General features: G+C 40.5%; 1 protein-coding gene across 4 annotated transcripts in view; it reads right to left on the bottom strand.

Moving 5' to 3' along the window:
* Positions 1-1,145: 1,145 nt before the first annotated feature.
* JPH1 (junctophilin 1) overlaps positions 1,146-26,862 on the bottom strand; it is a 75,019-nt gene continuing 49,302 nt past the window's right edge. Inside the window, exons 3-6 of one of the 4 annotated variants that reach the window (XM_045560853.1) lie at positions 20,160-20,278; positions 10,026-10,675; positions 3,641-3,736; positions 1,146-3,470 (exon numbers count right to left, since the gene is read on the bottom strand). In XM_045560853.1, the coding sequence (XP_045416809.1) occupies positions 3,656-3,736; positions 10,026-10,675; positions 20,160-20,278 (850 nt within the window). In that variant the 3' untranslated portion in view covers positions 1,146-3,470; positions 3,641-3,655. The remainder of the gene's footprint in view (positions 3,471-3,640; positions 3,737-10,025; positions 10,676-20,159; positions 20,279-26,862) is intronic. The other 3 variants (XM_045560854.1, XM_045560851.1, XM_045560852.1) reach the window with 3 other exon arrangements.

The following is a 26,862-nucleotide window of genomic DNA, read 5'->3' as shown; positions in this document are numbered from 1 at the left end:
GTTACACATTAAAAGGGCATGCAGAATATTTTACAGATTTCCCAACCACACCGGTTTCACCCTAGCTTTGGCTTCAGCCCTCCAAATGTGTGGTTTGGACACCAATCATCTGGAATCAATACTCTCTCTAGCACCTTATGTTTTCCTTCCTGCTTCAAAAGTCTGTTCTGTGTTCTCTTCCTTTAGCATTAGCTAGGAGACCAATGGTTTATACCTAGAGGTGATAACTTTGTGTGATTTACATGAGGGTCTTTTTATTACACTGCACAGGCAGCTTGCTTACGTGTTGAGGCAGCTTAGGCCGGCACCTAGGACGCTTCAAAGAGAGCGCAGTGGCTGGAAATTCTTGTGGCAGCAAGTTTATTCAACTGCATGTTGTGCCCAACCTTCTCGGAGTATGCCTAAGCAGTAGGGGGCCATAGCAACATATTAACTCATTTGGGGCACAATGGTCAAAAAACTTTAATTAATTGAAAAGTACCCATGCAGGACGGAGATTTAATTCAACTTTGAGTTTTCCTTAAAAATAGGGGCAGTCTTAAAACTTGGGATAAGGCACTAATCCAATTTATGAAGGCATTAACAGTGGAGCAATGAATCCTATTTTGCAAAATTATTTCAAAGGCCCAGGATGAAAGGAATGTAGCAAGAAATAGTGGCACAGTGTAATTACCTTCTGCCATGTGGCTTCTTTGAGCATTTTTTTTTCTTTTCGAGACAGTCTTGCTCTGTTGCCCAGGCTAGAGTGCCGTGTAGTCAGCCTAGCTCACAGCAACCTCACACTCCTGGGCTCAAGCAATCCTTCTGCCTCAGCCTCCCGAGTAGCTGGGACTACAGACATGCGCCACCATGCCCGGCTAATTTTTTTCTATATATTTTTAGTTGCCCAGCTAATTTCTTTCTATTTTTTTAAGTAGAGATGGGGGTCTCATTCTTGCTCAGGCTGGTCTCAAACTCCTGAGCTCAAACAATCCGCCCGCCTCGGCCTCCCAGAGTGCTAGGATTACAGGCGTGAGCCACCACACCCGGTCTTTTTTTTCTATTTCTATTGTTAATTTTTCAGCAGATCTCTTTCAACACCACCACCAGAACATTCCATATAACTCAAGACAGTAATTTACTCACAAAGGAAACACACCTCCAACTTTATTAATAACCAACTTTTTTTTTATTAGAGCAGATACAGTTGTGAAAACTGTACATTATACATTTTGGTTTCAAGGATTATAAATAAAGGAACTCACAGGTAGGGAGTTCTTTTTCACAGCAAGAAACTTTAAATAAACAAAGTCATGTTTTATTAAGTACATTGGCAGACTGCATGTGCTGTCCAAAATGTAGAGTACAGTATAACAACCCATTAGAAAGAGCCTTCATGTAAAATACAGCTGTGCACATTTTAGAAAAATACCAACAATTTGAGCTTTGTTTTAAAAAAGCTTATAAATCATACATATATTTATAAATGGGACCCACATGCTCACTTTATAAACATATCCTTTAGTTATCTGTTACCCATTACTTCCAAAGCATTACACGTTTTAAATAAACACTTAATAAGATTAAATATTTTATTTTATTTTATTTTTTAAAAAAAATCAGCTTTCCCAGCCTAAGGAGCTATGGGGTTAGGAAGGAGCAGTGAGAGTACTGAGACCGACACAGGAACTTAAACGCCTGTTCTCAGGTAAAAACGTTACTTCCTAAATTTAAAAGTCAAAGCAAAACGTAAAAAATAAATATACAAGTTGTAATTTTTCATTTGCTCTCTTTCTGCCTTCTTCTTTATTCCATATTGGTCACACCCAGGATTCTCAACATATTGTACTTCTGCAAAAAACATCACTGGGTTACTACCCTGCAGGTGACGAAGCATTCAGTCCACACCTGTGCTAACATGGGAATTATGTGAACTTTCTCTTCTGCACTGAAAAGGTAGCTAATAAGGTAAAAAGAATCTGATTAAACCATGCAAATCATGAAAATATTTAGGAATAGCTCCCCCTCTGCAATGTAATGTTTTAAAAAGATTTAACAGATACCTTTCCTCCCCTGATTTCATTTTAAATAATTACTTTTATAAAGACCACTTAGTTTCTCTAAGTAAGCATGCTTCTGAATAATAAAGGATAAATTATAAAACAGCAAAAAACCAGAAGATGTCAGAATGACAAAGGACTGCAAAAGACACATATTTAAAATAAAAATGTCTAAGCCTTTAAAATTTGAAATGAAATTACAAAAGGACTTTGAAAAACAGTAAAGGCAGAAAACTGAGAGGCAGGGACTGAACAAAGCTTTATGCTCTACCTGAATGTATTCAACAGAAATTTAAGTTGGAAAAAGAAAACAAGAAAGAGAAGCACAGTTATTAATAGCATCTTGCTTAACTTTCATGGGAATTAACACAGCCACTGACAAGATTTTATTTGGTTGTAAAGTACGTCAGCAAAGAAACTGAATCCTTTAAACACTGATTACTGCAATCCATGCAACGTTTGGACTACACTTCTTCGAATTCTGTTGTCTTTCAGCTTTTAAAATTTAGCACCTCCTAAGTGCGTAAATAATTCATCTCAGTAAATGATAAAATTTTTAAAATAAAATGATTTCTTAGGAAGGTACGAGGGCTTCAAATTGCTAAATTTTAAAGAGAAATAGCCTTTTACAGGTTTAAGAAGAATAAATGACATAAAAAATGGTGTATTGCTATCAAAATCAGCACATTTCCACTAGCACTTTGCCGTTTCTTTTCCTTGAGATGCAACACGTGTGTTTCGTCTGGCCAGGACCGCAGGTGATAGGTGACTATACATCGTATTTAAATAAACAGCAAAAATGAACAAGAGTCGTGCACAAGCAAACAAAACCTTCTCTCCCAGAACATTCCAGGAGATGTTAAAGCAGCAGGTCATGGCATAAGACTGGTGAGTGATGCTGCTACCTATTTCTTCTAATGAGATAGGAGTGGATGTTGGAACCACGTCCACAGCAACACAATCCTCCGACCGCATTCCTCGGGCAGTCCTTTCCCCAGCTCCCTACTAAAAACGTCAGATGGTAAAATAGTAAGGCAGCTGTTGACTTCCATCAAACAACAACAAAAAAATGCAGCTCCATACATTTCCAGTTTAGTCACACTCTGCTAGGACAGATGGAGTAGCCAATGCCAAGAACTTCGCCGGATGGGGCTGCTTCAGCAGATTTTAAAAAAGAATCGTTATTACGTTTTGTTCTCCAACATGGCTGTGTGCTTCAGCTCCCAGAGGACCCCAAAGCCACAAAGCATTCCCAGGGGAACCGAACAGGTCCTCTGGCTGAATTTTCCAAGTTTTCATCTCTCTTGCGATCCCATCCTAATTCCAAGCCTCCTTCCCTGTGTCTGAGTCTGCCTGGGGTGGGCCAATTAAAAGGCTGACGGCACCACTGCAGAGAACTGTGGGCTAACACCACTAGTTGTCATGACTTCACTGAAGGGTCAAAACAGTTACAGCATTAGGTAACCATGTTGAATCACATTCAGGCATAGCCAAAATTAAAGTGAAGGACAATATGTTGTTTAAAAAAAATAGCAAATTTGAATATGAGAAAAGAATGTTATTCATTGGGATTTTTAGATAGAAATTAAGGCTGTTCTTACCTTTCCTAAATCCAGTCAAGTCAGAAAGTGAACAAAAAGAATGGCCAACCCGATATTCAACAGCATGACAAGGACAATCATGACTGAATTAGGGCCCTGGAAATGAAACAGAACAAAACAAGCATAACTTTTCCATGTTAACATCACTGTATTACCAAAGCCAATTACCAAAAATATAAGAAAACATGGCTGCATTAAACAAGGCATGAATGATGACCGTAGTTCCAAAAGGTATAAATTAAAAATAGCAATGCTAGATATTTAGATGATGCCATTTCTGAATTTTTACTTAAAAATGAATCCAGGCTTGAATTAGTTTTAAAAATGTTTTAAACAATAATCTGCTTCATTCACCCTAAAACAATGGACAACAGCCTGGGTTGAGGCACAGTTTACCACAGAGGGGGTTAGTGGGAACTGATGGGAACCGAGATATGCACTTGTTGTTAGGATGTCATTCAGATGAGGATGAACTGTTTCCTCCTAAGGGCAGTTAGAACATGGGGGTAAAATCTGTAGGACAATGAAGCCTCCCAGGAAAAAACTCAAGATGAGGCTCCCTAACTCTTGCTTTTTCCTGTTCTCTTTTTTGGGACACCATCCTGTCCTTTAAGTAAAAACTGCACATGGGAAGTGGAATACTCTTAGAAGTTATCTTATAAAACTGCACATGGGAAGTCAAATACTCTTAGAAGTTATTTTACAAGTCCAACTTTTTATTTCTCTAATCACAACCACAACGTTTCAAAATTCAGTTATATTTAAAAAACTACAGAATCCTATTTTGATAAATATCGTAATAAACACCAGATAACCTAAGTTCCCCAAACTTATTTAAACAAACCAACCTCATATGACCCATCTTTTCAGATCTGGCCCATGGAGAAGTCACTTTTGTTTTTTCAGGCCTTTTAAAGGACTTTATGAGAAGTCACCTTTATTACAAAGATACGATCTTGGTAGTTACTGTTAAAATAATGTCTATCTAATTCTTAAATAGTATTAAAAGTCTTCCAAATGGGCCTTACGAGGTAGGTAGGTAGGTAGTTTTATTGTCCTTATTTTACAGATGAGGAAACAGTTACACTCTATTTGGATATCAAATAAGACTACATTGAAACAATGTTATAGAAGCCTCAAAGGCATTTTTTTTTTTTTCTATGAGGGGAGAAGCGGGTAAGGGAGATTGAAACTGCCATCAGTCAAGTGCTCCCCTCTCAGGGTCTACGGTTTGGGTCCCACGTCGCTCACTCTGGGTCTCTTCCTTGCATGAGGCCACATCTCCCTGGGAGAGGTCAGAGGGCCCACTTCCTTCTCTAGCCTAACACTATTCCTACTTCATTGTCATTTGTTCATTGCCATCTTCCCCTAGACTCTGAGCTCCACAGTGGCAGGGCCTTGTCTTGGTCACCACTGTGTACCCAGCGCACCTAGTCACCCAGGCAACCAATACTGACCAAGATCCTCCTGTCTCCCCATACTGTCCCAGGTGCTGTGGATGTGGTTGTTGAAATGAAGAACACACAGGGTGATTAGCCAAATGGAGGGGCGGATGAGGAAGGAACATGGGTGTCTTTGGGATATGGACTATTTGGAAGAAGAAAAACCCCAGTTCCCAAACCCCATGGAAATGGGAGGAAAATAAACATTTACTGCAGGTCTTTTTAATGCCAGGCAGTGGGCTAAGCATTTCTAAGTTGATTATTTGTCATTTATTCTTTACCTGTGATTATTAGTTCCATTTTGCAGAGCTTCAAGAGGACGAGTGTCTTGTCCAAGGTTACTCAGCCAGTTTGAACAGATAAGAACTAGAATAAACTTTAGCCTGTTCACTTCAAAGCTCCAGACTCTTTTCTCTACATCCCTATTAAAGCCACAGGCCTTAGTTTAAAAGCAATTTCCCATCAAGTTATTTAAAATGACATTTTCATTTATATTCTATAATTCCCACAGTATAGGAAAAACATCAGATCTTGATAATGGCCAACTGTTCTTTTAGAATAGTTCTAAGTTAATAGGAGAGTCCTAACCTATGCAACTCCTTAATTATGTTTAACTTAGAACATAATGTAGGAAACTCTCAAAACTCAGCAAATAATGGAGATGATCATTCTACATCACCACTCACACAGAGATTAAGGAAATACTATTACAGGTTGAGTAGCACTCATCTGAAATGCTTGGGACTTCAAAGTTTTTTGGGTTTCAGATTTTTGATGGATGTAACAGTTGAACATCCCAAGTTTGAAAATCCAAAATTCAAGATGCCTCAATGAGCATTTCCTTTGAGTGTCATGTCAGTGCTCAGAAAGTTTTGGATCTTAGCCAGACATGGTGGTGAGCACCTGGAGTCTCAGCTACTCAGGAGGCTGAGGTGGGAGGATCCCTTGAGCCCAGAGGTTTGAGGCTGCAATAATCTATGATCGCATCTGAGAAAAGCCACTGCTCTTCAGCCTGGCAACACAGTGAGACCCTGTTTCTTAAAAAAAAAAAAAAAAAAAAAAAAAAAAAAAAAAAATTTTGGATTTTGGAGCATTTCAGATGCTCAACCTATACTACTATGCACTTTGATCAGATTTTGTTCATGAGTGTGTTAAGAATTTGGGATCATTTCAACTCTTTGGGCCAGTGGGTTTAATGTATAATTCTCAAAGATAATTTAGTGATATAAAAGATGAAAAAAGTGTACTGGGTCAGAACAATACACTGCACAGTGCAGGGTCTTACAGTGGACCCAGGAAAGTGGAATGACAGAGAAGTGTCTTCAGTGAAGCCAACTCTAAAGTCTAAGATGTGCCTGACTCTTTCATGCCCATTCCGTAAATCTTTATAAAGCTGTGTGAATTTATCTAACCCTTTCAGATTGGTTCGCGTTTTGAGTGTGTCTATTCTCTTGGGTTGAATTTAGCTTAGTATCTTTCTTCACGTTTGTACTGGTAACCTGGATTCAATGAATAATGAATGAATGTTTTATCCGGAATGAAAAATACACACATATATATATTTCTCCTACCAGGGTAGCTCCATTTATAAAGCTATTTTTAAAGATGACTCAGTGAAGATGAAAGCAAGCCAGATATTAAAGGTTTGAACAGCAACTAGGTGAAAAATAAAAATCTGGGATGCTGTGTTTAACAGGCAGATATCAAGCCGTGACCTCTGTGTTCTTCAGATACCGAGGTGCAGGGTACACGGTGAAAAGCTTTAAGGTGAAGTCCCATAAATATGACTGTGGTGGCCAGTTGTAGCTTAAAATAGCAAAATGAAAAAAAAAAATCAGTCTTGCTTTTCAAGACTGACTGGGACAGGTGTAACGAAAGAAGCTGTAGCAGGGCAAAGTGTAAGTCTCAGTTGGAAAAAACTTTTGGGCAGTTAGAAAATAATATGAAAAAAATTCTAACTCCATAAATTATTTTTTTAAGAGACTTATATTTAAAATTGTGAGGAATTTCCTGGTAGAAGAGTTTTTATGGTTTCTTTATGTTAATCTAAAACTTCTCTAACTAAAAACATGAAAAATGCAAAGTTAAATTTAGCATTAATAGCAAAGTTTAATTACGTGTATTTACATTTCTTTTTTGGTGTGAGGTTCAAATCTGACCTGCCAGGGATGCTTTAGATTTTACACAAGTTCAAAAGAGAGATCAGATAATCTCAAAGCAAGCTTGGAAGCTGACCATAGTAATGGCTGGGAAAAAAGTCCAGGCAGTTCTCAGAATGGGTTGAGATCGCTCATTGGAAGAGTCCTCCTTGTCTACTTGATAAGGCTCTAAAGATGCCTCTTTTGGCATCTTCCAAAATTGCCATGTTGTAAAACCCTACAAAAATTTCAGTTTTGCATAGACTGTGTGCCCTGGGACATGAGTTCACATGCAATCACTGCCCACAGGTGTCACAAGTTTAGCATAATCTCTGCCACAGCCTCCCTCCTCTTGCCTCTCACACTCAAGTCACTAATTTGCTCTAAGTGGTAGTCTGTCCCAGGAGATTTTCTGTATTTCTAGGAGATCAATATCCAGGGTGATCCTAAGGATGGATCAAATGCATTTGAATATTTATGAGCTACTTACGCTTCCTTCAACTAGTACAGTGTTGAAACAAACATCACCATCATGACAGCACACAGTAAATGCTCAAAAAGCGTTGGCTAAGTACTGTGCTAAGAACTTTGTAAGTATTAATTCATTTAATCTTCACAATAACCCTATGAGATAAGTACAGATGAGGAAACCAAGGCACAGAGCAGTTAGAAAACTTGTCCAGAGTTACACAGGTGGTAAGCAACAGAGCTGGGATTTGAATCCAGGAAGTCTGGCACCAGAGTCCAATTCCATGCATTTTTAAATTGTTATTTATAAACCTCTAACTTATGCAGTGTCCATCTCAAAATTGTATGTAGTACTCCATTGTTTTAAAGGTCATTCACTGACTACCTTTATGATGGTTGTGTTACCCGCTAACTCTGGGAAGAAAACAGTTGCCAGGATGGGGGAAGGCGGCTTTCTGTTACTATCAGGAAGACGACGTTAACTGTTAGACTCTTCACATGAAGCTGCCAAGTCAAGCTTGATTTGCAGTCCCTGTCACATGCAGAGGCAGCCTGAGGCTCAGCGAGGCTGCCCGGCTCCTGGGGCCTCCTCTGTGCCTTTGGTTGTGCAAGAGAACCCTAGGCACTGACCTACTGAGGTGGAGGGGGCTTGGCCAACTTAAGAATCGGAGGATTCTGCACATAAAACAGACATTTTTCTAAATAAGGAGGCTGCTTTATAGAAAGATACTTATGTGGTACAAGCTAGGTAAACGCAACCTTTTTTTTTTTTTCCCTATCACAGCCTAAGGTAGGACACTGGGGCATATGCTTCTCTTTGTGGAGTTCCAGAAGTCAACTGAACCCCACTACTGGGCACCCAAGATGTAAACTATATGATCTTGCATTGTTTGAATTTCCCCCTTCTAAATCAGGCAAACTAACACTGATATGTATGTGAGGCCTTACTAATGTGGGCTATCCATGCTGAAAGTCAAATGAGAAGTGAAGCGTTACATTTTACAAATTCAGCAGTGATATTATTATAGTTGTAATATCAGGAAGCTGATGTATCAATGTTAAAAATTTAAAAAAATGCTTACTGAACAGCCAGAGTCTCATAAAGTTAGTCTGTTTTGAAAACCATTTATCTCCATGGAGTCTCTCAGGAAGTTAGTCCAGTTAATCTGATTAATTTATATGTAGCTAATTAAAAAGTTGGGAATTTGAAAAAAAAAAAAAGAACAGTATTTTATTGATATTAGCAAAATGGATGAACATAATCTATTTCAAGCATAAGTTAATTAGAAAGACAAACTTCAACTGTTTAATCCTATGAGTAAACTGAACAGACCAAAATAAGAAACTGATGGTTGTATTATATTCTTGTTGGCCAAGGTATTATTCCATACTAGTATACAAATATGTCTCTGTAATTACAAGTAAACATTAGGCCACCTGAAGTTTCTTCCTTAAGCTACAGTTAACATCCAACACCTGTATACCAAAGGCACGTGACCAGGTCAATAGGTCAGCTGGCCAATTTTTTAATCGATAATTACTTAGCTTCAGATTTCATAAATTCTACAGAATTTGATAAAATACTAATTCTATATATTATTCAACAAGTAAATCTCATTTGAAAGAGGATGTAGAGATTTTTCAATAACACAGAACTTTCCTGGCCGAATAATAAATATCTTAAATGCTCAAGAGTAGTTGATAATAATAACTAACATCTGCAGGGAGAACTGAAACTAGAAGATACACTCACACTCTGAGAAGTCAGAGGACCAGAGAAACTCCCTTGAACTGTTGGAAGTGTTCAGTTCTCCTCTGGGAAAGAAAAATGTTCTAGCTGCAAAGCCTGGCTAAGTAAGTAAAATCCAAACTAAGTACTTAGGAGAAGAATTCACAGTGGTTAGGAGAGATCTTTTTGTGTAAAGATGCTGAGCGCTGTGGGGGCAAAAGCTATGAACTTGGTGGTGTCGTTCTAGCTGGAACTCGGAGAGGGGCCGGCCCTTGGCAGGGGCCACGATTCCTTTCTAGCAATTGGAGCAAACTTCCGTGAAGCTCACCAGGACGTGCTGATAAGGCCTTGACACAAAGTGATGCTGTGCCAAGCTGGTCAGGTCTTGCCTACCTGAGTTATGTGGAAGGTGGGTGGCTGAGCGGACATGGAGGTATTTCTGCCCGGGGAGCTGTCTTCAAGCTACAAACCTGTTCTGCTCTAAACAACGCTATGTTCCTAGAACCTCTGTTAGCATGGCTGTGATTGAGATGCACAGTTATGCCACACGCCTCCCCGAAAGAACCAAAGGGAAGAAAGGAAGGGAAAACACGTTGTGCGAGACTTACTGAATTGGCTTCTTTTTCCAAAGAAGGGCACGAATCGTTGCTTGCTGGATTCTTTGGTATAGCAAGTTCAGACTTCTTAGCTTTTGGCTCAGCTTTGCTTTCTTTGGCAACTGGTTTTGTCACAGATTTGGAGGGACTCCACTTGTTAGGGGACGGCTTGTGCACCAGTGCTGAGGAAGACTGGCTCGATCCATCACCGTCCTCCACATCTTCTGGAGGGTGCTGGGGGGCGTTCAGCTTCACGTAGTAGCCGTGATACTGAGAATGTAGCTCCCCGTTACTGGGGTTGGGGACGTGGTGGCGGCCAGAGTACTTGGACTGGGGTACGGCTGCTCCTGCCTCCTTCGTGGGAGCCTTTGACATCAAGGGCTTATTGACAGTGGCCGTCACCTGCTGGTCAGCCACACTCCTTTTGTCTTGGTTGAGTCTTGCCCCTGAGCTGGGGTTTTGCTTCTTCGTGGGCTTTGGGGAACGAGGCTGGGGAGAGTGGCTCTGTTTGGGACTTGCCTCAGGAGATCTCGGGGGTGTCGTGCCTTTGCGATAAAAATGAGGAGATTCCTTTGGTGTAGGTGGCTTTTCCGGTACCTTTTCTTCTGGATTTTCTTTAGCATCTACACCTTCCTGTAATCTCTGTTTGATATAATCAGGGCCTGTCAAAACAAAACAAAACAAAAAGCAAGGTGATAGCAAATAAGGCACAGAGGCTTGTGCCTTATGTATACATATTTTTTTGCTAAATCAGATTGACTTTTTCTTTCTTTTAAATACATTTGTAAGGCTTTGATTAAGCATAAGCACATTTCTTTCTCCAGGGGAAAAGATTATTTATTACTAAAAAGCTGCTTTTAAGATAATACAGTATTTACCATTATTTTGGTAGCCCCAAAAGTTAAACAGTTCTGGCTTCCCAAATACTTGCATTGTCCTTGCCTATTGCAGAATATGGAGGTGAAGTTCATGTTGATGGAGCACTGGCCACAGCACCATAATTAATCTGCCTATTCGAATTATGTGGTGTAACAAAGACAGAAAGTATACACTTGTATAGACAACTAAGCTGACTGCTGTTATGTGTTTGAGCATTTAATAGAGTACACTGTAAGAAAGAGGAGAATCTGCATATAACATATTTTTAATGATCTGTCATCAAAGGATCATTAAAACTTCCTACTTAGGAACAACTTCTGTGGTTTAGGTTGCCCTACACAAAATCAGGTTCATGTAGCCCATCCACAGCTGTGAAGGCATTGAAGTCGAGACAAGGTAGATATCTTTGGTTCTGAGCTTTCAGGATATATTGTTTTCTTTAAGTGACCCTGCTGCATTGTTATTTTATAGAGAGTGACATGCAAAGAAGCAGACTGTGCGCCACAAGATGGTTTAGGTCCTAATTGCTTAAGGGGGTGCCCCGGTGCTCTGGGACAGCTCTCCAAGGCAGCGTCCTCCTTCCAGGTCATTCAGCCCCTCCCCTGTAGTCAAGTCACGTGCATACTTTGTCTACCACTCCACCCATCAGCCACTCTTCACCCCTTAAGGTGAAGTCAAGATCCCACGCAGCGCAGTTGGCCTTCTTCCAGAAGCCGATGATGTCTTGCAAATATACAAGAAGAAACTTTCCCCATCAACCTGCTTTATAGAGAGCTGGCTAGCTCTCCTCAACTCTACAGCCCTGCATCTGTTCATCTTCCTGCCTCCCACCCTGACCCCTCACTCCAGACAGACCAACTTAAAAGATTTACAGAGGGGCTAAAGAACAATTATCCTTAATTGCTAAAAATACATACTGTGTACTTACACTTTTATTTGCTCTTCCCAGGGTGGTCTGAGTAATAAGGCATTGTAATGAGACTGCTATTTATTAAGCAAGGTATTTTTCAAAATTTAAAACCTCACCAAAATGTTAGGCGGTAGCTGTTATTTACCTACATTTTTCTGATGTTGGAAACAGCTGGAGCAGCTGAAAAACCAAAAGTCACATAGCTCCTATGTATCCTTTCAGAAAAAATGCAACACGTAATAATACAAAGCCAGAGATGAGAATTCCTGAGGACCTACCATTGCACATTGTCCTCAGGACCCAAAACTAATAGTGTTATCACAATTTCCATCCTTTAGAAGATACATCCACTCCTCAGGATTTAAGTTTCCCAAATCTATCAAGAGCACAGGTCAACAACAGAGATTTCCTTTCTAAACTTGGTAAGAGCTTACCCTTTTTTTAAATTGGCAATTTTCCTTTAAATCCTGTATCAAAAATGACAGTATAAATTCTTGGGCCAGTGAAAGGTATCTCACTTGAATAAAGAAAAGCAGCAATTGCAATCATCTAAAAGGTGATGTCTTTCTACTTCTGAATTCTTCCTTGGTGCTGTGTCTAGACATAGCACCAAGCAGAAAAGCAGCATCGTGAGCACAGAAAGGTTATGTTCCTCCATCAGCTGACTGACTTCTACTTTTAAAAACCCATAAGGTCATTGATATTGGTCTTTCATGGAAAAGCCCCTTGTGATTCTACTGAAGATTTTTATAAAACCTCATCTTCTCTTCTGTGATAAGGTGTATTCTCTGATAGATGCAAATACAGTGTTGCTTATATACTTGTCCCTAACCCTGCCACCCGAAATTTTATCAGAGTTGGTTTTATTTGTGCTTCACTGTTACTCAATTTTATAGCATTGCTGAAATACTCATTTAGGTATGGTAGTGAATATATTGTGCAAAGATAATTAAAAGTCAAGTTTCTTGGAGCCAATAAAGTTTTAATTTAAGCCACATAACACTGAAATGATTACACAAATTACCAGGTACTTTTAATGTCTCCAATTTAAGAGATAAATGCAAAAGTTATATTTGCAAAAAAAAATTTTCCAATATCTATCTTAACATTAAGGCACACTAAAAGCTAACGTTTAAATTAGGCTGTGCACAGTGAAATCCCAGCAGTTTGGGAAGCCAGGGTGGGAGGATTAGTTGAGGCCAGAAGTTCAACACCAGCCTGGGGAACACAGTGAGACCCCATCTCTACACATATTTATATATATATAAAATAATTAGCTAGGCATGGTTGTGCACACCTTTGGTCCTAGCTAATTGGGAGGCTAAGGCAGCAGGATAGCTTGAGCAATTGAGAAACAAAGCTCAAGAATTTCATTCTGAAGACCTGAGATTGTGATAGTACAGCTTACAAACTGAGGAATTAAATTTTTGTGATGTTCTTATCACAGAAAAATTATCAAATTTCTGAGGTGATAGATTAGCTTGATTTAATCATTCCATGTTGTATTAAAAAATCATAACATCAGTTTGTACTCCATGAGTGTATATAACAATAATGTCAATATATAAGGTTTGAAAATTTAGAATTTCTCCCAGTGACCTTTGGTCCCTCCTGCATTTGCTGCAGAAAGCAGATTAGGAGCAGAAATGGGAGCTGCTTTGACAAATTTCAACAAAACTGACAGCTGCCAGCAAAGGATGAGACTGATAAAACACTAACAGCTACAAGAGGCCATTTATTGGGGTAAACTCAGGCAATTCAATAATGGTAGGTCCAATAAAAATTAGTAATTTTTGAAAGTCAGCATCTAAAGTGAAATAATACATTATCTGGGCCGGGCGCGGTGGCTCATGCCTGTAATCCTAGCACTCTGGGAGGCCGAGGCGGGTGGATTGCTTGAGCTCAGGAGTTCGAGACCATCCTGAGCAAGAGCGAGACCCCTACTAAAAATAGAAAGAAATTATCTGGACAATTAAAATATATATATAGAAAAAATTAGCCAGGCATGGTGGCTCATGCCTGTAGTCCCAGCTACTCGGGAGGCTGAGGCAGTAGGATTGCTTAAGCCCGGGAGTTTGAGGTTGCTGTGAGCTAGGCTGACGCCACTCTAGCCCGGGCAACACAGCGAGACTCTGTCTCAAAAAAAAAAAAAAAAAAACAAAAAGAACAAAAAGAAGAAAAAAGATCAAAAACTTATTAGTACTTGAATATAAAATACATTTTCAAATGCTTTTTGTAAACAGTGCATATAACTCTGCCTACCTCTTAATTTATACTGTCATTAATAAGCTGAGTTGAGAATGATTTGGCCATTGGAATAATTTGTATTAATAAATTTATGAAGCTAAATTTTGGATTCCACAGAATGTATTTCTTATTACATCTCTTAACTCTCAAATACCAGTCTAATCACTTCTTTAACCTTTAGAAATCTGATGTGCCACCTCTTTGGACAGTTTTCTTGTCCTAAGTGTATCAGGAAAGTTATGTCTCACGTGATACTCATGCCCACTCGTCTGAGTTTTTTAGGTATTCCCATTCAGCTTGGTCTACAGGGCTTCTGATGATACTCAAAATCTGTTGAGCGCAAAGAATTTATTAGAATGATAGCAGTACATTTTAGTACCAACTTTTAGATTAAAAAAAATCCTAGCTTTATTATGCATTCAAAACATGGCCGAGTAAGGGCGTAAATGCACCGCCAAGCAGCGGCTCCTACGCTTGCTACCCATCAGAAGTGTCTAGGGTGCTATGCTCAGATTTTTGATTTAGTTAGTATGAACTGAAGTCTAGAAATATCAATGCTTAACCAATGCTCCAGGTGATTCTACCATACCCAGTTACAGGCATTTGAAAGAGTGTAAGAAATACGTTGCCTAGAGGTGGACATAATGCCAGCCTTACACGACTACATCCAGGTTAGAAACGGTTCCAACAAGGCGCAGTCAGATGAGGACTGGCCAACTAAATGAGGCTATATAGTTAGATTTTCCAGAGTAACATTAAATGCTTTTTAAACAAGACATTTAATATAATGCAGAAGACAGAAGTTTTTCCTGGACTATTTTCTCTTGGAAGGCACATGCTGTGCCTTCTCCGTGTTCTGCGAAGTAACGTGTGTCAGCACTGCAAAGCCAGCAACATAAAGTTGATGAGATGCAGCAATTCATTAAATAGACTACTCAGAATAGTGCCAGGGAGGGAAATTATGACAAGTGTTGATAGCTGTTGCAGTCAGCATTTTCATCTGTTTCTATAGACAGTATCTATGAATCCTAAGGGATTTCTGCCCCCCCACCCCCTAAAGATTTATATTGGGAAGAAGACAGATACAGGTCACCTGCTCACCAATCAGCCACAAAATACAAAACAACATTCGACACTGAAGGGTTACTTGTTATGGTTGGCGCAAAGCCCCTGAGCAGATATGGCAGATGGTAGCAGCAGGGTATCTAGCTAATTCTTCAGAGGTGAGCCTCGGTGGGCTGGCTACAGGCAGGAACACCATGAAAATTCCCTAAAACAAATGTCTACGAGGTCAGCTCCAACATGAAATGTTTTGTAGCAACAGCAGCAGTAATTAAATAGAAGTGAGACATACTCTATGGAGATTGTCAATCAGTGAGAAAGGAGCAGACTGAAACAGTCTACAGAGATTACATAACTAGTAGCAGGATCACTTTTGTGTTCTGCATGGAGAGAATGCCCCTTTCCCACAGGACGTCACGGTCCCATCTGTAACAATACTGCAATTTCTGTGAGCACAGCTGCAAGGCCTTGGTCTGCCAGCCGTGGGGTGTCCATTCCATACCTTGCAGTATCTGGCACTCAATTCACATTAGTGAAACTGATTATACTGGAATGACTAAGCGGTATGAGCAACCAGCAAACTCATCAATTATTAATTTCATGGCAACTAGTGGATTATTCACTTGCCTTTTTTTAATCAAAAAATTTATTCAGAATTTTGAGTTTGGAAGGTGAGCTTAGAAGTCATCTATTCTAGGATGTTTCCCTTTTCTTAACCAAAAATACTACATATTAATAGTAGCTACAGACAATTATGTAATGAAGATACACTCTGATTTCTAAACAACTTCTACTTCATACCAGAAACGCAAGCTCAGTTAACACTGGTCCATCATAGCTGAAAGATTTCACTTTCACCCTAAATAACTGCCACACCGTGTGTGTGAGCACACTCACGCTTACAGACAAAGCTTGCTGGGGATGCTGCCCATGGGAAGCAGGCTGGCTACCTCCCAAGAGGGCTCAAAGTACTAAATTCACCACATTCTAGGGCAGTGTTTCAATTTCTTTAAACCACGGTCAGCCCCTGCCCCCACTGATAAATATAAAAATTTCACATTCTACTTAGTATCACTTGAAATAAAAAACAAAGTACATATCTTGACTGAAAGGAAATTGAAAGAGTGGGACAAAGAGCCACACACACAGTCTCCCAATTGTCCTCCCCCTGTGCCCCTGATCCTTCCCACATCCTTGGTGGTCATCCTCCAGTCTTAGGTCAGCCTCGCTGGCTTAGCAACTTGATGTTTTGAAGCAGAGCTACTCCTTGGGGCAGACTCACGTTACCAAAGCTCCCATGACTGATGTACAACACCAGAATGTTGCTGGTTTACAGCAAGCAATGTAAACGTCGCATAGGTCAAGGGATTCACACACCAAGACGTGCTCTCCCTATTGGCAGACTTCCATGGAAAGCTCCACCAAAATTAGAAAGTTACTGGTGAACATGGAATCGGGACAGGCAGCATGAGATGAATCAAATATCTAATGGCATCAAGTTGGGCTAGCCTGATGCATCCATTTCCCGAGTCAGGATGATCTTGCCAATAAAGCCATACACCACTGGCTACAGTTCCCTGCATCCTTCCCCATAATAAAAACATCCTTGCCAATGTGACAGCAATACCCCAAGGTTTTGGCTCAGGCTTCTCCTCTTCTGGACAGTGTTGGGATGGACACTGCCAATTTTTGCCTCTGTGACTCTTTTTTCTATGTTTCCTTGGGTAACCAATTCTTTCTTTAGATATTTTCGTAACTTAATCAGGCTACAGGGAACTCTTGCACTTCTTAAAGCCATGCTAACACTTCAGATCACTTGACCTATCTCTGTGTAGTATTGGGGACTCATTTTCAGGGCAATCTTCTAAGTTCTTGGAGGGATGACCCACTGTGTCACTCCCATTAATGGCAATTTAGGTTTCTGTACATGTACACAATTATTCACAACCATCAATTTGTATGCTTCTTATTTATTAGAGCTTAATCCTTTGAGTGAAAAAGCCATCCCAAATGGCTATATTTTTTCCTTTGGTTTTTTAACTGAACTGTAGGAATGATACAGTTTAAACTAAAGGCATAAGATTTAACTAAGATGGTAAATATCTGAAAATACTGCCAGCTCCTAAAAAGAGGTAATTTGCTGTGAAAGTGTTCAAAATGTAAGCTGTGACAGACATCCTTCATCCCAGGGTTAACGACTTCTACGCATGACACATGGATTCCAAACAGTGCAAACTTTTGTATCTGAGATATGTAAATTAAATGAACAGCCTGACTTAGAAGAAGTACTTGAAAGCCCTTTTAGAAAATGTCTATCTGATTTGATCACCCCGTAACTGCAGAATGGAAAGCATGAGTTATGTCTCCCGAGAAGATCAATAATACGCAGTAGAGAACAGGCTTTCTATACAGTTGCTGAAGGAAGTGTTGGCTGTGGGTCAAAGGGGGTTGCAGCCTTCCCCCTTAGCTCTGGTCTCAAACAGACCCACTGTCCTATCAGGCTACTGTGATGTATTCATTACCGATGGACAACTTGCTTATATGAAGCTGTGTTCATTAAGAAAGGGTGGAATTACATTTTCCCACAATCTTTTTTTCCCCTCAAATGCTTTTACACCATAAAAGGCCTTTAAAACCATTCAGTCTGGGAAACTGAGATGACCTTTCATATCATTTACCTCTTGGTAACACCTAATAGAAATCTAGAGGGACCCCGTTCCCCATTGGAATTCACAGAACCTAGAAATTACCATCTGCAGACAACAATAGTAAGTTTGTTTGCTTTCAAAGCAGTTCAAGCCCACGGTCTCCTGACTGCTCAGCTTCTTCCCAATGGCAGCACTGCTGGGGAGCACAGTACCTCTCGGGTGGCTGAATTCTACCCCCAGCTCTCAGACCCTGTGACAGCTAATTTGCCAACGCACTTAGGTACCAGGGAAGTGTGAGTTCATTTCACATCAGAAGATGGTTTATTCCTACCAGAGATCACTGCAAAAAATGGAAAGGTTCCCTTTCCAAACAAAATATACATACATATTTAAATGATTTAAATCCTACCCAGAGATTTAAAAACGATGCATGTTGAAGAAAATACCCATTATCAGTGGACTTGAACTTTTAGGGAAGTCACGCTGTGACAACAGTATCTATCATTCAGCAACCAGACTGGGTCCCTCCCCAGCCTTTCTCTTCTAAATCTGGCCTTTTATTGTCTTCTGTCTTTGCAGGACACAACCCTCCCCATCCCCCACAAAAAATCTCTAGATCCTCTCTTTCTCATTCCTCTATACTTTATTATAGCGAAGTTTCTAGCTTTTCAATATGTCTTGCTATTTTGTTCACTTTGACTTACCTTGTTTTTTAGGAATCAGTGATGCCCTGTGGGTTCCAATACTGTATCCCCTTCATGGGAACCAAACACGTACTGAACACCTATATTGGGCAGGGTGCTGAGCTAGAGACAGGGCTTGACTTACACAGCTTGATTTAATAAAAACCAACATGGTAAAATTCTTTACCAAGAAAATATAAATTCTGATAGTTAGAAGTTGAGAGCAATTTATTTTTTTTCTCTTCACCTAGAAATCTGTTGATTCCCCAAGCAACCACTAGAAAGATGTTTGTACAGTGATGGAGAACGTATATAAAAAGGCAATTGTTGCCTTTTTGAAATTCAAAACAAAACACCAGTATATTATAGGAAGAGTTAGAAACAGTCTACTAGGAAACTATTAGGAAGTAAATTAAATATTTAAACCTACTGCAAGTATTTGTGGATTGCTTTTTTATAACACTTAAGAGGCAGATGATTGAGATCGATTCTTTTTGAGGTTATTATTTCTTCCATCATGTCCTGCCTTTTCCTCTTAATCTGTGCAGATTCATCTTTCAGTGGTACACTGCTTTACCTCCTAACCCCAATCCTTTGGGCATCAGTTCAGGTACATTAAAAAAAAATAGTCCCTGTACTTATTGGCTCTTTTACTGCTAATACTAATGTTACAGATGCCTCTGAATTTGGGAGTATTTGTTACAGAATCTGTAATTGTCACTAGCAGAATTTTTTAGAATCAGCTATGTCTTTGAGATCTTGTCTTATTTACTGCTATCAGCTCAAAGTGTGCTGGTTGTATGCAGCTGGGGGTGAGGGGGCAGGAAGGAGGATACGCTGGGGGATGCTCCAAATCTCCAGAGTTGATACTCAGACTTCAGGTGATAAGTTTTTATTACAGGTTGAACATACCCAATCCCAAAATACAAAATCTGAAAGTTTTGAACACAGACAGGATGATGCTACAAGTGGAAAATTTCACACCTGACCTCCTGCGACAGGTTACCATCAAAATGCAGTCAAAACTTTGTTCCGTGCACAAAATTATTAAAAGTATTATATGAAATCACCTTCAGGCCATGTGTATAAGGTGTATATGAAACATAAATGAATCTCATGTTTAGACTTGGATCCCCTCTCCAAGTATTACATATATGTAAATATATGAAAATCTGAGGCCGGGCACGGTGGCTCATGCCGGTAATCCTAGCACTCTGGGAGGCCGAGGCGGGAGGATTGCTTGAGGCCAGGAGTTCAAGACCAGCCTGAGCAAGAGTGAGACCCTGTCTCTGCTAAAATAGAAAGAAATTATCTGGACAACTAAAAATATATATAGAAAAAATTAGCTGGGCATGGTGGCACATGCCCGTAGTCCCAGCTACTCAGGAGGCTGAGGCAGAAGGATTGCTTGAGCCCAGGAGTTTGAGGTTGCTGTGAGCTAGGCTGACGCCACGGCACTCTAGCCTGGGCAACAGAGTGAGACTCTGTCTCAAAAAAAAGAGAAAAAAATCTGAAAAATTCCAAAATCTGAGACACTTCTGGTTCCAAGCATCTCTGATATGGAATACTCAACCTGTATACATGCTCCCACTTGTTTCTGTAGGATTGCAGGGGTTCAAAAGATGTTCAAAAGGGAACACCTTCATGTTGAAAGGAAAAAGGAAATGAAACCCAAGCCAGTGCTCCCACCTCTCCCATCAGAGGAGGTATGGTTTACCTGGTTGGTAGAAATCAGGCGACAGCTCCCTGGCCACAGCTCTCGCGATGTCGCACTCCTGGCGGGCAGCCAGCGCGGCCTGGTCAGCAGCGTCAGCTTTTGCTCTGGCGTGTGCAGTCCTACGCGGGGCACAAAAGGGTGAGTCAGCAAAGGCAGCACCGTATTAACTACACATGGACAAGCAAATTGTGATCTGGGAAAAGAAATGGTAATTACGATCGTGGCCAGACATCCGCAAGAGCGGGTTTTAGAGTCACATTGCTGTGAGATTTCAATGAAGATACCGCAGGTAAAACTTTCTATAAATTGTCTCAGTTCTTCTTCCAAGGGAAATGGAAAATATGAGCAAGGTCCATGTAGCTTGATGCTAAGTCTGGCTTTCAAAACTTACTGGATCAAGTCTCCTGTTGACTTTGGTTGGCATTTCCCCCGAAACTATGCAGAGTAGAATTAGAGCATACCATGTGTTCATGACTTTATTCCTAAGGTTCATGACTTTATTCCTAAGGTACAATATAGTGTTCATGACTTTATTCCTAAGGTACAATCAATGTAAGAATTTGATTAAGGTCTGCCCAGTAGTATGCTGGTAAAATGGCTCTTTGGAGAAAAAGAGAGTTAGCAAAACTGTTATCGTATTGGTAGCGCTCACTGATTTCCATGGCATAGATATTCCCACCACGGCCAGTTTCAGGCCACCAGCACGATGCCACTGGGTGTGTAACTGGGAAGAGATGTGCACCCTCGGCTCTCACCAGCTGATAAAAGCTGACCGTGGGGCGGCTTTAAGAATGTGCTCAGGAGGGTTACACTGCAGAGTCCATTTAGTTGACTGTGAAGCATGTTTCTTGCATGAACCGAAAAGGAGAGAGTGGGACAGAGCTGGCAAGGACAAAATGGATCTTTCAATCTCCCATCTCCCCCCGGCCCAACCTCACTCACGGAAACTTCTTATCTTTCCAGAGAACTAGGGCTACAGAGAAGGCAGCAGGGAAAAGAATGGGGCTTCTTGAGGCCAGACAGGAGACCGAATGTCTACCAGCCTGAGAAGAGACAACTCTGCGTGGTCCACTGCCAAAGGGGGAAGACCTTGCCCAATTAGTCTTTAGATGATGATCACGGGCACCTATTTCTTTGTAAACTTTCTATTACATTAGCACCAGGCAGGGCTATAGATAACTAGTAGCGAAAGCTTAACGAAAGTCTGAAAGAGGTGCTTGTCCTTATGTCAGAGACAGCAGGAGAGAGAAGTTGGGAAAAGGCACAGTGCTCTTCCTGCTCTGCAGGGAGAACACAGGGGCGGCAGCTGGAGGAGGCCGCCAGCGGCAGGCAGAACTCCCGGGACTAGACTGCAGGCCATGTGGGGTGTGGGTCTCACTGGAGACCAGGGGCCAAACGGCAGGAAGCCCCCTCCTCACATGACTTTCTCCAACCACCTCCTCTCATCCTGTGTGCTCCTGGGGCCCCTTTCACTCCTATTTAGAACCTAGCCGAGACTGGAGGCTTCATATCCTGGAAGGTAAACTTTGTGAACATTGGAATTTTTTATTTTGGTCATCCGCTATAATTCCAAAGTGTAGAACACTGCCTGGCACATAGTATTTATTGAGGGACCACTTTATGAATGAAGAAATGAATCATGCTTCCAGGAGCAGCTGGGTAGTTAAAAATGAATGGAACAATAAAACTACAGAGACAGTGAAAAGATCAGGAGTTGCAAAGGGTTCAGGATACAAGTGGGAAAGGGATGAATAGGTGGGACAGACGGTGTATTTAGGGGAGTGAAATTATTTTGTATGATACTGTAGTCGGGGATCCATGATAGCATACATTTGTCCAAACCCACAGAATATGTGACACAAAGAGTGAACCCTGGTATAAACTGGACATTAATACTAATGTGTTACCATTGGTGCCTCGGTTGTACCAAATGCACCCACAAGGGCAAGATGTTAATAATAAGGGGCCCTGGGTGTGCACATGAGGTGAGGAGAGGAGGTATATGGGAACTCTCTGTACTTCCTGCTTAATTTTTGTGATAACTTAAAACTTGTCCCCCCCAAAAAAAGTCTATTAATTAAGAATGAGTAGACCAACTTCCAATCATCAAAGTTGTTATTTCTAAATCATGGAGGCTGATTTAGATTACCTTTGTTTTTAGAGTATCATGAAACATGAAATGGAAACAAAATCAGGAGGGTAAGCACACATTCCCCCAGCAAGTGGCCGCCGTCACTAACCTGTGACGGGTGATGCTTTAGTCCCGTTGTGCTGTGCCTGAGAATCAATGGTGCCCTCTGTTAGCATTCTTTCAGTTTCTCAGAATCTCAACTCATTTTTTTCCCCAGAATGATTTTCCATTTTGTTTGCTATTCTTAGCTAGAGCCTAATTATGTCTAGGTCTCATAATTAATGAAGCCATGAGGGTATAGCTATGCTGCCTTATAATGTATTCTGCTAGCCCTTCAATGATAAAGCTACAAAACTCAGGTACGAACAGTTTATTCTGATGCAATCACAACACACCGCCGTATAGTCAAAGAAAACGGTAGCAGTGCCTCCACCACTTTTTACAAAATACTAAACTGGAGAACAGACGAATACAGCTTAATCTTTCTGCAAATATATTTTGGAAGCACAGCATCAGTAAAGCCTCACCTGCAACGTTAGTACTTAACCCTTTGCTTTTCCACTTGATCTTTCCTGTGAGACCAAACAGGGAGGGAGGACCTTTCTACAGGGCCCAGCTCCGGGGGTCAGTGCTACTGCACAGCTGGCCAGACAGGTCAAAACTAAATTCCAACCTGAATCCAGAGGTCTGCTCAAAAGCTTTCAGTAGCCCTGGAACTGATGATGAGAAGTGGGAGAGAACAAGAACCCACTCTGAGTTTGCTGTTAACACCAGCTCATGTGGCCAAGGCTACTGGCGTGTCTAGATTTCCCCCAGAAATAATCTGAACTTGCCTCTGGCTCATGTTAGTGAATTCATGTGATCAAATCCCAGGCTCAGTTCCAGAGCAACACACGACCTTTTAATCAGCCAACTGGTAAGACATGCTATTGTTCCTGGGTTGGGGGATGGAGGGGTTTAGGATAGACAGTTTGGGGGGATCAGCTAAAACCACTCCGAGTGGAGGCCCTGCCGCTGCAGCTGGTCACGTGGAAAATGTGCACACACCAAAGGGACATATGTGCTCAAGAAGCCGTTCACTTATTCAAAAGACTGTTGACATTTACAAGTTTTCAGACCCTCAAGAGTCTCCAAATGCCATTATCACATATGCTTTCTCCCATCATATGCAGTAAAAGTAACTGAAAAGCAACCTCTTTATGTTAAGCATCAGGTGTTGACTTCCTTTTAGGGCTCTATTTTTACAAATAAACACAAGTTTTAACTTGTGGAGAGTTATAAGGTATGGGCAAAGGTGTCACAGCAAGGCTGAGCCATGGACACCCGGGCAGCTGGTTAAGCTCACTGAGCAGCTAAGTGACCCTCTCCTGGACACAAGCTCTGCAAAGGTCAACTGTGACCAGCTGCAGCAGTAAATGTGGAATTTCTGTATGCTAGGTGTCGCCTGTACTTAAGAACTTAATGACAAATTATTTTTCTCATCATCCATTTCATGAGTATCTCAGTTTTCTTTAATGACTGAAAATAGTGTTTTATGAGCTCTCAAGTAATCTTAGAAGGAAATAATCTAGTTTCCCCTATTTTTCTTAAACATATAATGCTTTTACAAAAAGCATATTCAACCTTACATTGAACATGGTCAGCGTATGTTCTTCCTGTTAACGGACACATAGGTCCCTGAGATGTCCCAACTCTGACTTTCAATTTTTATACACCTGTCAGTGGACACAGCTGATAAGGATTTTAATCTAGAATGGACAACGATTCTACTAATGGTAAAACGCGATTTCTACTTTTTATAATTCTCTTCCCGATGATAAACTGCTTCAAAATTATGCTGATTTTGATGTCTTTTAAAATGTGAGACATATTAGGTCAAAGTTAGTTTACTGATCTTTTAAAAGTTGATAGCAGAGATAAATCAATTTGGTTCAGGAGCTGGACTTGTGATTTGCTTTGGCACCCAAGTATTTAAAGAAACTTAGTAGAAAAACTTAAAAATAAGAGCAACTGGCACATAAAAACCCAAATCTCCGTCGATGGCAACACCATTCTTGCAGGTGCTCAAGCCAAAACCCCTTGAGTCATCCCCTGACACCCCCGGTCTCTCACATGCCACATCTACCGTCAGCAAATCCAGCTGGCACTACCTTCAAAATATATATGCCCGATCCAACTCCTCGCTCCCTGGTCACGTCACTGTATCTCACCAGGGTTAGTGCAAGGGCAGAACTGATCCCTCTGCCTCCATCCATCCTTCCGCCTGCCATTCTGTTTCCCCTCTGTTTCTTTTGAAACTGCCTGACGATAACCAAAAATTCTGTCCTGGCTTATGGCATCATGGGTAAGAAAATGCAAAACAGATGACCTGTTAGTCTTCCTTTTGGACCGTGACATTATTCATTTATGAGAGACCTAGATTCGAGAAAAGCAATTATCTTGTGCAGACAGCTGTCTCCCTTTTTAAGAAGAAATCAGTCTGTTAAGCAAAGAATACTCTTGATAGGGACAAGAATCAACTGGCTCCACAGATCTCAGTTACCTGAGATTTCTAAGGTACCTGCACCTAGTAAGAAACGGGTCTTTCAATCTTGATTTGGTTCTCTGTTAAGACCAACTCAGGCTGGGCATGGTGGCTCACGCCTGTAATCCTAGCACTCTGGGAGGCTGAGGCGGGAGGATCTCTTGAGCTCAGGAGTTTGATAACAGCCTGAGCAAGAGCGAGACCCTGTTTCTACTAAAAATAGAAAAATTAGCAGGGCGTGGTAGGGCTCTGGTTTAAAACAAGTTATGTCATCAGCAAATAGTTGTTCTTTTCCCCAATGCAGGAGTTCAAGTCTTCCTTTTTTCTAAAAGTGATATCAAGTTATTTAGTTATAAAATGTAAACTAAGGGGCCAGATATTGGGATTTGGTATTTTAAGGGCCCAAACTTTTGCAGAGGTAGTACACAGGCTTTGAAAGCATTAATAGCCAGGGACCAGGCGAGGCCAGTCTGAGAGACAAATGATTCTGTCAATGAGATCAGACGTTAAACCACATTACTGTATCACACAAATAAATGCCTTCACAGATTCACAGGGAGACAGGAGGAGCCGAGAGTTGTATGAAAAATGTTTACATGCCTTTTGTAAAATGCTGTCCATTTTGGGGATCATTGTCCTGTTTATAAAGATCTAGGTGACATATTCCTCTTAGAGTTTAGTGCCAGGAAAAATTTGGCCTCTGATGATTAATTGGTGTGCTTCCTTGTATCCTACAATGTGAACTACATAATCTATGGTTTCTCTTTCTCTTAAGGCTAACTGGCAACTTGCAGTAAAACTATCCTCAACTTCTGTGCATAAATTTTCTTCAACCATATGGCTTTAACTCTATATTCCCAATATCAGGAATGCAGCTGTCTATGTGACTCATCATAGTGCCCTGCAAATACTTTCTGGAAACTGGCAGGATATTTAAACAAACAAAAAAACCAATTCCTGGATCAACAAGCTCTTGTAATAAGTTTTCTGAACTCTAGCCCTTACTAATGCTAATTAGCCCCCCTGTGCTAATACTCAGGGGACATATGTAAAAATATGGGCATAGCAGAGTCTACTATTTACCTTCCTTTTATCAGATTTTTTTCTATAACCAGAACATTTTTAAGCTTGGAAAATAAGTCCTCATTCTTAAGTACTTTATAGACTTTATTCCCTAACATTTGATCAAAAACTTAATAAGCTTAAAGGCTATATTCTGTGGATAGGCCAAGTCAGAGGCACATTTCTAATCCTTGATTGGAATATGCCAAATAATTGGTTATTCTACTTTATTTTGAACTTTATAAAATTTATCTAAGATTTACCTTCCCATGTTATTTATGCGTTGAGAAAAATCTGACGTAAAAATGTTTAAGGGATGTTTTCTTTTTGAAATAATTTTTTGAAAAAAAAAATCCTTACAATGAGGGTCATTCTCAAGTTCAAAAACACTACCATTAAGTAAGATCAAAACTTCTCTGTAAAACATAATCAATCACCTGCCACCCACTGAATGGAAGAAAATGTTTACAAATCATGTATCTGATAAGGTGTTAGTATCCGGAATACATAAAGAATTCCTACACTTCAACAACAAAACAACCTGATTAAAAAACAGGCAAAGGACTTGAATAGACATTTCTGCAAAGATTTACCAAGGGCCAATAAGCACATGAAAAGATGCTCAGTATCATTAAGCATAAGGGAAACGCCAATCAAAACCACAATGAGATACCACCTCACACCCAATTAGGATGGCTCCTATTGAAAAACCCAGAGAACAGCAAGTGTTAGAGAGGATGTGGAGAAACTGGAACCCTTGTGCAAACGTAAAATGGTGCAGCTACTCTGGAAAACAGAATGGTGGTTTCTCAAAAAATTAAAAATAGAATTATCACATGGCCCACCAAATCTACTTTTGGGTAAACACTCCAAAGAATTGAAAGCAGGGTCTCAAAGTGGTATTTGTACACCCGTGTTCATAGCAGCATTATTTACAACAGCCAAAAGTTTAGAAGCAACCCAAGTGTCAATGGATGAATAAACAA

Source organism: Lemur catta, chromosome 9 (genome assembly GCF_020740605.2).
Source record: "Lemur catta isolate mLemCat1 chromosome 9, mLemCat1.pri, whole genome shotgun sequence".
NCBI classification, from domain to species: domain Eukaryota; kingdom Metazoa; phylum Chordata; class Mammalia; order Primates; family Lemuridae; genus Lemur; species Lemur catta.
This window is presented reverse-complemented; position numbering and strand designations above follow the sequence as displayed.